The sequence below is a fragment of the Neophocaena asiaeorientalis genome, unplaced genomic scaffold, assembly GCF_003031525.2.
Source record: "Neophocaena asiaeorientalis asiaeorientalis breed wild unplaced genomic scaffold, Neophocaena_asiaeorientalis_V1.1 scaffold313, whole genome shotgun sequence".
In the NCBI taxonomy this organism is placed as follows: Eukaryota; Metazoa; Chordata; class Mammalia; order Artiodactyla; family Phocoenidae; genus Neophocaena; species Neophocaena asiaeorientalis.
The window spans coordinates 596465-606573 of NW_020175412.1; the positions used below are offsets into that span (position 1 = coordinate 596465).

A 10109-nucleotide genomic window follows, 5' to 3' on the forward strand; every position below is an offset into this window, starting at 1 on the left:
TCCTCAGGAGGAGGGAAATCACAGCCAGCGTGGCAGCCCCAGCACTGGGTAATTACTGCCCCCAGTGCTCCCAGCTGCAGCTCCACTCCCTTCCCTTCCTGTCCTCTGAAGTCCCCAGCCCCTCCCTGGGGGTGGAGCTACCACCCCCAGCCTTCTCTGGCCTCAGGTCCAGAGATGCTGGGAGGAGGTGGCTAGGCCCTTAACAGCAATCAAGCAACTGGAAGAGAGATGGGCTGTCTGTGCTCCCATGTGGCTGTGTGTGTGTGTGTGTGTGTGTGTGTGTGTGTACGTGCGCATGCGTGCACATGTGCCTGGCTGCCTCGCTGTCTTTGTCCCCATGGGTCTGTTTTGTGTATATCTTAATGTTCTTGTTTCTGTATATCCATGTGTATGTTTGAGTGTGTGTCATTATATATCCATGTGTGTCTGTGTGTGTCTTTGGGTCTGTATATGTTATGTGTTCCTGTGTTATGACACCTTGGCTCTAAGCCCCTGGGGCATTTCCAGATGTTTCTGCGTGTGGGTCTCTGTATGTAGACTGTGTGTGTGTGTGTGTGTGTGTGTGTGTGTGTATGTGTTTCTGTGACAGTGCCTGCCTCTGCATGGCCCCTATGGGTCTGTATCTTGGTGGTAGTGGTTGGTGGAGAAGGAGGGTGCCTGCCTGTCTTTTGGCTTTTTCTGCCCCTTCCTCCTGTTCTTAACAAACCCAAGACTCTGGTCACTGTGCCCTTCAAAACACACTTTTCACCTCCCCACCCCTAGTATCCACACCGTTGCTCACTTTTGTTCCCTTGCCTGCAGGACTGTGCCCAGTCTATCTACACCTGAAAAAACAACCTGGATGGCCAAACTCAAAAACCATTTCCTTTAGAAAGTTCTCTGACCTCCCCCCCACCGCCCCCAATGTGATTTCTTTCGCAATTCAGCAAACATTGACTGAGGATGTGCTCTGTGACTCTGGACACAGACACACTTGGGATCCAGTCTCAGTTCAACCACTTCTAGATGTGTATCCTCAGGCAAGTTATTTTGTTTCTCTGTGCCTCAGTTTCCTCATCCGTAAAATGGAGGTAATAGCATACAGGGTTGTTAGGAGGATGCCCTGCAGGAAAGCATCAACAAAATGCCTGGTGCAGAGTAGGAGCTCAACAAACAGTTGAATCCTCATACCTTATATCCTCCACAAAAAACTGAACACCTTGAGTTCCAGAGAGTTCTAAAAGTTCTTGCAGTCTCCTGCTTTTTTCACCAGGCATCCTGCACAAGGCAGAAGACCAGACAGAACGAAAGGCAGATTCCAGTTCACAGAACTGCTGACAAGTATTGCATGAGCCAGCTCCCTGAGAGTGCTCAGGCCCAGAAGAGACTGGGCCCTTCCAGGGGGTAGAGGAGGGACTCCAAAGCTGCTGCCCTAGGGCCAGAGCACATCAGATAGAGCAGGAGGTAAATGGCAGAGGTGGAAGGGACCTTAAGGACCATCTAACTCAGGTATTGCAAGTTGCAAACTGGTGGCCCACAAGTTTAATTTGACTCAAAAGTTTCTTGTGGCCTACTCACTGTTTTTAAAATTAGGGGATTTCACATAAAAGCCTGGATTTCTGATTCTCTTGAAATATTGGAAGACCTGAAAATGCAGGGCCCCCATTACTGCAAGGTGACAATTAGATAGAGGGGAGAAGCTGCCATCCCTACTTTAAGTGAGGCATGCGCTCTCCAGTTTACCCCCATCTTCACCATCCCCTATTGCATTATACTGTCCCATTTTACAAAAAGGTCCTCACTTTACACAAGGGTCCACACTTCACAAAAATGTTCTTCACTTTACAGAGGAGCCTCATTTTACAAAAGAGTTCCTCCGTTTTACAGAACAGTCTTGTATTTTGTCAAAGGGTCCTTCATTTACAGACATCATCCATTTTACAAAAGGGTCTTTATAGAACTCTCCTCACTTTACAGAATGTCCCTCCACTTTGAAGAAAGCGCCTCCATATTGCAGAAACTTTTTCCCTTTGCAGAAGGAGCTTTCTTTTTATCCAAAAGACCTTCATTTTACAGAAAGTTTCTCCAGTTTTCAAGAGGAAACATTCTAGGAAGCTCCTTACTTGCCAGAATGGCTCCCACTTTCCAAAAATGCCTTCACTCTGCAAAAGGTGCCCCCATTTTTCTGCAGAGTCCTTATGTTCATAAGACCAGTCCACTTCAAGGAAGGGATCTTCGGGCTAGCCACAGGGTTCCTATAGACAGCTCCCCCTGCATTTCTCATTCTTGACAGAGCTTTGTGTTTAAATTTTCAGAAAGAACATCTGCCAGGCCAAGCAAGTTTGGCTGCAAAGGTGGAGCAGGGCAGCTGGGCTGGACCTCACATTCAAGGGGCAGGTGGGAAGAGGTGGGGCAGCTACTCCACCTTTATCCTCTGCTTTTTTCTCAAGCTAAGGGACTCCCCTTCCCCCCCAGCCCCCCAACGGAGCTGGCTGCCCAAAGGACACTTTCTTATTTGCTGTTCTTTCTTCTCCACTCCCTCTGCTCCCTTTCCCCACCCCACCCCACCCCCAGGAATTCAACTGTCCCAGGGGCCTACCTCTGAGCCTGGAGGCTGAGGGCTGCTGGGAGAACCATGCACTGGGGTTCAGGAGGCCTGAGTGCTAGGGCTGGCTTCTGCCCACAATAGCATCTCACCAGTTCCTCACAATGAGAAGCACACACATATTCTCCCCATTTTGCAGATGGGGGAAATCGGGGTCCAGAGTTGTGAAGCGATTCCCCATGTCACCAGGGTGTTAATGGCTGAGGTCCAGTCTGGGGTCCTATTAGCTGTCTTGAGATTAAGCCAAGGCTAAAGCTGGGAGAAGGGAGAGGGGGTGCTGCTGGCCAGGGATGGGGAGAGCTGGGAGCTGAAATTCTCGGAAAGAGGTAAGGGTCCAGTTCCAGTGGTAAAGTCATTGTCCTCAAACTCAGCTAGATGGTAGACCTACTCTGCCAGTAAGCCCAGAAGCACATGCTCAAGGGCACCTGCCAGGCAGGGGCATGAAGCTACCAGAAACAATTTTTGGAATGAGTTTGCTATTTCACTAACAGTAAGTTGTCATGGGAAAATTCCAAACTCTGTTATACTTCTTGACACTTATTTTGTGGTTTTGTTTGGTTTCTATATTTGAACTGAATTTGAATGGGGGATGGGATACCATTGTCTTTTCTCTGCCATTCCGCCTCTAGTAGGAATCCCGCCCTGATCTGAGAAGCTGCCAAGGAGAGTGGGGCTGGATTCTGTGTCCATCTCTGGCTGGGTTTGCACACGTTTCTCAGTGTGTTGATAGCTTTGTGTTGGGTTGCAGCCTGTGGTCTGTGGGTTTATGTATCTGTGTGCATAGTTTTGTGTCTTTGTGGATGTGCGGTTCTGTTGGCTTTCAAGTTCAAGCCACATTGCTCTGTGGGTGGGGGAGCACTATGCTCTTTCCCTTCTTTGTCTCATGGACTCCTCAAAACCAGGGAGCTGTGATTATTATCCTATTTTCCACACAAGGAAACTGAGTCTCAGATAGATGGAGAGGCTTGCCCAGGGTCACACAGCTAGTAAGTGAGGGTGTTGGGATTTAACTGAGGTCTGTGTTACTCCTGAGCCAGATGTTCCTAGTGAAGGCTTCACAACACCTTAACCCATGCAGTCTGGTCAGTGAATGTGATCATGCCACCCTTCTTTGGAATGGTCAAGTACCGCAGGTTTTTAATTATTGACTTTGTTTTTTTAATAAATAAGACCAGATTCAAGGTGATCCCTGAAATAATGTCACTGTCATAAGCATTCAGGTACCCATTGCAGGGAAATTGGGTAGAGCCCACAGCTTGCCTGGTGCCACCTCGGAGGCCTGGCTCCACCTCATTCACTAGAATCCCTCCTTGACTAGGGCTTCTGGAGTTCACCCCCAAAAAAGTACAGTTAGATTTGAATTTCAGATGTACAACAAAAAATTTTTAGTATAGCATAATACATTTTTAGTATGCATGAGGCATGCTTATACTAAGAAATTATTCATTGCTTATCTGAAAGTCAAACATAACTGAGCATCCTGTATTTTATCTGGCCATCCTGTCCCTGGCCTCTCCCTCCCCTGAGCTTCCCAGTCCCGACAGGCTGACCCCCTTGCACTTCCTGAGCCGCACTTAGCTTTTCCTGAATGAGAGTTTCTTGTCTTTGAGATTGGGCGCTCCCTCAGGGTCAGGATCAAGATTGCCCTTCGGCCTGCTGAGGGGCCTGTCAGAGGGCGCACCCCACGCCCACAGCAGAGCCAGGGCCACACCCAGGCATCCTGGGGTGCCCAGGGCGTGTTTCCCATCAGTGACAAGAGACGCCTGAGTATGGCTGTGTGTGCACACCCTGTGCCAAGCGTGTTGCATGTGGACGTGTGAGCAGCTTTGTGGTTCTCACCAGGTCTTTACGGTTTTCTCCACCCCCACCCCAGACCAGGGATCGAACCCGTGCCCCCTGCATTGGAAGCATTTGGTGGTGTGACTTTTGTGGCGGGGAGGGAGATGCCCTTTGTGGCCTCTGTTCTAATGCCAGTGGTCAAGGGGGCAGTGCTGGTGGAAGACCTTGTCAGGTGTGTGGGTGTGAGTGTCGATGTACGTGCATGTGTAAGAGAGAATGTTGTGGATTATCAACCATAAAAAATGGACTGGAGGACTTCCCTGGTGGTCCAGTGGTTAAGACTCCACACTTCCACTGCCAGGGGCGCAAGTTCCATCCCTGGTCGGGGAACTAAGATCCTACATGCGGAGCAGCTTGGCCAAAAAAATTAAATTAAATGTAAAAAATTGGACTGGAGAAAATCAGTGCAGGACTTAAGGGGTGTGGGGATGGGATGGGGAAGTGGGAAGGGCTGTGATATCTAGGGGAGGGGAAGGACCCCCCTTCAGAGCTCCCTGAGGGCAGAGATAGGATTTTCAGCTCCCCCAGCACAGAATCTACCAGGCTCAGAGCAGAGCTCAGAAGTATTGGGGCGACTAAACTAAGCTGAAGGAAGCCAGGGAGTTCAGCAGGGTCTTGAGGGGCCATAGAGAACCAGCTGGGAAGCTTCTATTTTCCCCATGGGCAATGGGGAGTCATGGAAGGTTCTTGCGCAGATAAGTGGCATGACCTGAGCTGGAGGTCCATCTAGCCACCCGAAGGGAGCAAGACCTGGGGCCAAGGGGGCCACTAAGGGGAAACATAGGAGGAAACAGGGAAATGTAGGCAGAGGGACAGGGAGGGGGAGCCCTGCAATAGGAGAGAGATGGATCTTGAATCTTCTTCCCTCAGTGGAGCCCTGCCTGGTTCTTGGCCAGGCCTAGGCTCCTGAACTGAAGCCCTGTTGTCATAATCTGTGGGCAGGCTTGGGGGTGTTGCTCTTACTAGCCGCACTAGCTCATGACTTTCGGAAGCACTGACACGCACCTCTGCCCCTCTAGATTCCCCTCTTTCCGAGCTTCCTCTTGGAGAGCAGGGTTAAGAAGTCCAGTCTCAGATCAGTCTGCTACAAGTCTGTCACTGACTTGCTGTGTGACCTCGGGCAAGTCACTGCCCCTCTCGCTGCCTTCATCTCTTCATTAGAAACTGGGCTGACAGTCCCTGCCCCTCTCACCTGGGAATCCAGGGTGTCCCCGAATATTTGAATCCCATTCTGCACGGCTGCCTGCAAGGAGGCAGAGAGAAAGGAGGGGCAGGCCCATCTGTGCGCTCCCAGGTGAGGTGGGTGAGGAGGGAGCAGAGAGTGGGCCAGAGCAAGGCCACAGAGGGTGGCATGGTCACCCTATCCCTGGGACAAGCAGTGGAGAGAGGGAGAGGCCCCAACTAGGGGCCCCACTGCCCTGTACCGACTGGGTGGGAGGGCTTGCCCAGGGAGGGCTGCCTGCTTTGAGGTGTGGAGACAGGGCCAGGTGGGCGCCTCCAGGCCCAAGGAGGCAGACAAGGGGCACCTGGGACCCTGGCACCTATGTGTGTAACCCTGAGAGGGGTCTCTGCACGGTGGGGTGCCTGGCTTTGCTCTCTGGATCTCTGGTCCTTTCAGCTGCTCTCTGTGTCTCTCACTTTCTCTAGCCATATTGTCTCTCGACCTATGTCTCTGCATGTGCCGCCCTCCAGGTGATTCATCCCCCTCAACCCCAAGCCCAGGGGGAGGACAGGGCAGGACCAGGCCAGGATGTGCTGAGCAGGGCAGGGTAAGCAGCCCAGCTGAGCTGAGAGGAGCACCTTCTCCCTCCCAGCCAGGGCCCTGCCTGCTCAGGTGGGAAAGGAAATAAGGAAACTGCACCCAAAGCCAGGTACAGAGTGGGGGTGGGGGCCTCAGCCTGTGGCCTGGGGCACCTTGTTCCTTCAGGGCTGGGAGGGGACCATGGCCTGAGGCCCCTGGGGCCTTTGCGACTGGATTGTAGCCTGGATGGAGTCAGAGACCCTGGGAAGCTGCTGGAACCCTGTGGGTTGGGCTACTCCCTTCCCTCCAGGACTGGGAGAGCTAAAATTCCCTGCTGCTCTTTCTGCCTGTGACCCGGTAGGGTATCTTTGTGTTGTAGCTGTATGTTTTTGCAACAGAGGCCGCGTGTGAAACCATGACTATTTAGACCACGAGGCAAGTGTCATGTGGGTGTGTATACCTGAGCCCCTAAGACCCAGGGACTCCATGGACATGTTTGTTTCATGAGTATGACATAGTAAATTATGCCATGTGTCTGTGATTGTGTGTCTGTGTTTCTGGGTACATGCTGGCATGTGACTTTGTGCTGTTTTGCCACTGTGCAAGGTTGTGTCTGACATGGTATAATGACCCTGTGTGGCTATAGTCTTGTCAATGTGTGAACCGTTTGCAGGTGTGTGAACCTGCAACACCATATCCTGGTGTTTATGACACCCTGTGGCCCTGCAATTGTGAGGTACAGGATAAATGGCACTGTATATCTTTGTGACTCGGTGGAATCATATTTGAAGAGTATGTAAGTTGGGTATATGATGGTAAGTGGTTGGATGATCGTTGTATGAGGCTGTGTGTGAAATTGTAGATTTGCCACTGTGTGACTTGCATCTTTGTGACTGTGCATGGCCACGTTTGCTGGTGCATGTGATACCGTGAGGCTGTGTGATAATATGTGAAGTTGTGACTGTGGGTCTTTGTGACTATGTGTGACCAGGTTTTCAGAAGTGTGATTGCACATGATTGGATGTTTGAACTTGTGCGGCCCCAAAGTTAAGTGAAACAGTGTAAATAACCCCATGTGTCTCTGTGACTGGGTGGACCCACTTGTGACTGGTCATGTATGAGACTGTGTGACACAGGTTAACAGACTCTCTGTGGCTGTGAGAGGCCACGTGGCTGTGGCACAGCAAAACTGGCACCATATGTGGTTGGGAGCTCTGGGGGCTCTTGGCTGCCATTCACCCTCTCGTCCTCACACCTGTTTGCCTGCATCCTTCCCTACAACAGCTTTTCATGGCTCCCTTCTGCCCACAGGATAGTCATCCAGCTCCTCAGACTGCCATGCAGGGCTTGCCCTCTCTACTCTACTCTTCCCCCTCCCCTTCGTCTCTATCATCTGAGACCCACCACAGCTCCCTGCCCATCCAGGCCACACTCCTTCCCTTAGGACATGCCATCCCTTGGTGCGGGGAGGGGGGTGTTCCTCACACCTCCCAGACTGAATCTTCTCTCCCCAGTGTGACCATCATCTCCCCCAGGCCCAAAGACAAAGGTAGGTAGGGAGCCCACAGTGAAAGAAGAGGGACAGTGCAAAAAGGCCTCCCTTTTCTGAATTTTTTTGCCTGTTTAAAGCTGTTCCTATGACCTGAACTCTGGGTGCTGGCTGTGTGTTTGTGTGTGTAGGTGTGGAAATAGAGGATAGTACAGATTAGTGAGAAGCTGGCATTTTAAGAAGCAAAACTTTTGTTCATGAAATATAATTTCATCATTTTCAGCTATATAAAACCATAGAAAAGGAAGTCCAGATATCCTCAGGACCTTAAGAAAAAAGGCAAAGAATGGTTTAGGCTCAGCATCTCACTGTGGCTAAATAAACAAGAGTGCAAGCATGTACACAAACCATAGGCTGCTCGTGCTCACCCCCAGCCTGGTTAAACTCCCTAATAATAATGCCTGCTGACATACAAGAAATCAATGTACTAATCACAAAGAACTCTTGTCTGTTACTGAAAACAGCCAGCCACAACCCTGGGCCTGGCTCCCCGTCCGACGGCTGGGGTAAAGGCTTCCCAGAAAGGCAGTGTGGCCAGGAAAGGGGCTCAGGAAAACCCGATATCACAGGTACCTGCTAAGACATACAGCTTCCCAGTTGGGGTAATCAGTTGCTTCACACCCAGTTTCTCCCTTTCTGCAGGGCTGCACCAGGGAAACCGTATCCTGGTTAAAAGTTTGTCCCTTGACCCTGGCCAGAGCCTTGAGCCTCATCCAGAAGGTCCCCAGCGACTTCGCTCAGACCCAGGTCCCCCCACTGAAACCCCCAGCCAGCGTCCTTCACCACTGAAGCGGGCACCGGGCCCAAAGCCACAGGGTAAGTGGGTCCAGAGAGGGGCAGAAGAATGGCCCATGAGAGGGGACACAGGAGGGGAAAGGTTGGCCAGTGGGAGAGGAGAAGGCTTGTTAGAAGGACAGGAAGCACTGTGGTCTAGGGGCAAAGGGCTGAGACCTGGGGCTAACATGTGCATACTGGCATCTCACCTCAGGCCTGCTCTGTGCCTACCTCAGGCAAAGGTACAGACTGGGGGTTTGTGGAGGGGCCTGTGGTCTGGCTATGACAGCCAACTCCAAACTCAGCCCATTGGGATCTCCCCTCTTTTTCCCATCCATCTCTCTAGTCCCCCCAAAGCCCAGCTACCTGCAGATGCCCCGGATGCCCCCACCACCTGAGCCCATCCCACCCCCGCCATCACGCCCACTGCCTGCAGACCCCCGAGTAGCCAAGGGCCTGGCCTCCAGGGCAGAGGCCAGCCTCAGTTCTGCAGCAGTATCCTCACTGATTGAGAAATTTGAAAGGTGAGTCTGGTCCCCAGGGGACCCTGTGGGGGTAGGGTGGGCCTGGGATAGAAAGGACAGTTGTAAGACAGGCCTCTCAGTCAAGCTCATACCCTGCCTTCATGTGTGTCCACCACCCACCTCAGAGAGCCTGTGATTGTTGCCTCGGATAGGCCAGCCCCTGGCCCCAGCCCAGGTCCCGCAGAGCCAGCCATGTTGCCACAGCCACCCCTGCAGCCACCAGTGCCCCAGCTCCCCGAGGGCGAGGCCTCCCGCTGCCTGTTCCTGCTGGCTCCCGGGCCCCGGGACGGCGAGAAGGTGCCCAATCGGGACAGCGGTATTGACAGCATCAGCTCACCATCCAACAGCGAGGAGACCTGCTTCATCAGTGATGATGGGCCCCCCAGCCACAGCCTCTGCCCTGGGCTCCCTGCCCTGGCCAGTGTCCCTGTTGCTTTGGCCGACCCCCACCGACCCAGCTCCCAGGAGGTTGATAGTGACCTGGAGGAGGAGGATGACGAGGAGGAGGATGAGAAGGACAGAGAAATCCCAGTGCCCCCGATGGAGAGACAAGAGTCTGTGGAGGTACTGACCCACGTTCACCGAGAGGCAGGACTGTGTGGAGAAATCAGGAGCCTGGCTTTTACACTTGCTTCTTCCCCCAGCTCAGTATTTCTTGAAACAGGGCATTGTTTCCACTTGGAATGTTTGGCTTCCCTGGTCTCCTGGTACTAAATATCAGTAGCAGACCTGTACGCTGTCCTCCCATCACTGTAAATACAAAAATGACCATGGACAGTTCCAAATGCCCACTAGGAAAATTGTTCTACCCTCATCCAAGAACCACTAGCTGGACCTCAGTTTTTCCATCTTGAAGATGGGCATCATCGTTGGGGATCTTTAAAGTCCTGTTCCAACTAGAAAATCCCCAGATTCAGTAGCTATGTGACATTGGGCAAGTCTCTGCTGCCCCACCACAGCCTCAGTTTCCTTATTTGTAAAATGGAAAGTCTCACATCCAGAGAGACTTCCAGACAGCTGGCCTCCGGAGGGCCACAAGAGCTTAGAGCCCCCTAGGAACCTGAGGCTGTGGACAAAGGCTCTCAGCAGCAGGAATCC

General features: G+C 52.1%; 1 protein-coding gene across 1 annotated transcript in view; it reads left to right on the plus strand.

Moving 5' to 3' along the window:
- FGD1 (FYVE, RhoGEF and PH domain containing 1) overlaps nucleotides 1-10109 on the plus strand; it is a gene marked incomplete at its 5' end in the record, with an annotated part of 35839 nt that overhangs the window by 7873 nt on the left and 17857 nt on the right. The window contains 3 exons of the mRNA XM_024767175.1: nucleotides 8356-8529; nucleotides 8834-9011; nucleotides 9137-9575. Coding sequence (XP_024622943.1) covers nucleotides 8356-8529; nucleotides 8834-9011; nucleotides 9137-9575 — 791 coding nt within the window. The remainder of the gene's footprint in view (nucleotides 1-8355; nucleotides 8530-8833; nucleotides 9012-9136; nucleotides 9576-10109) is intronic.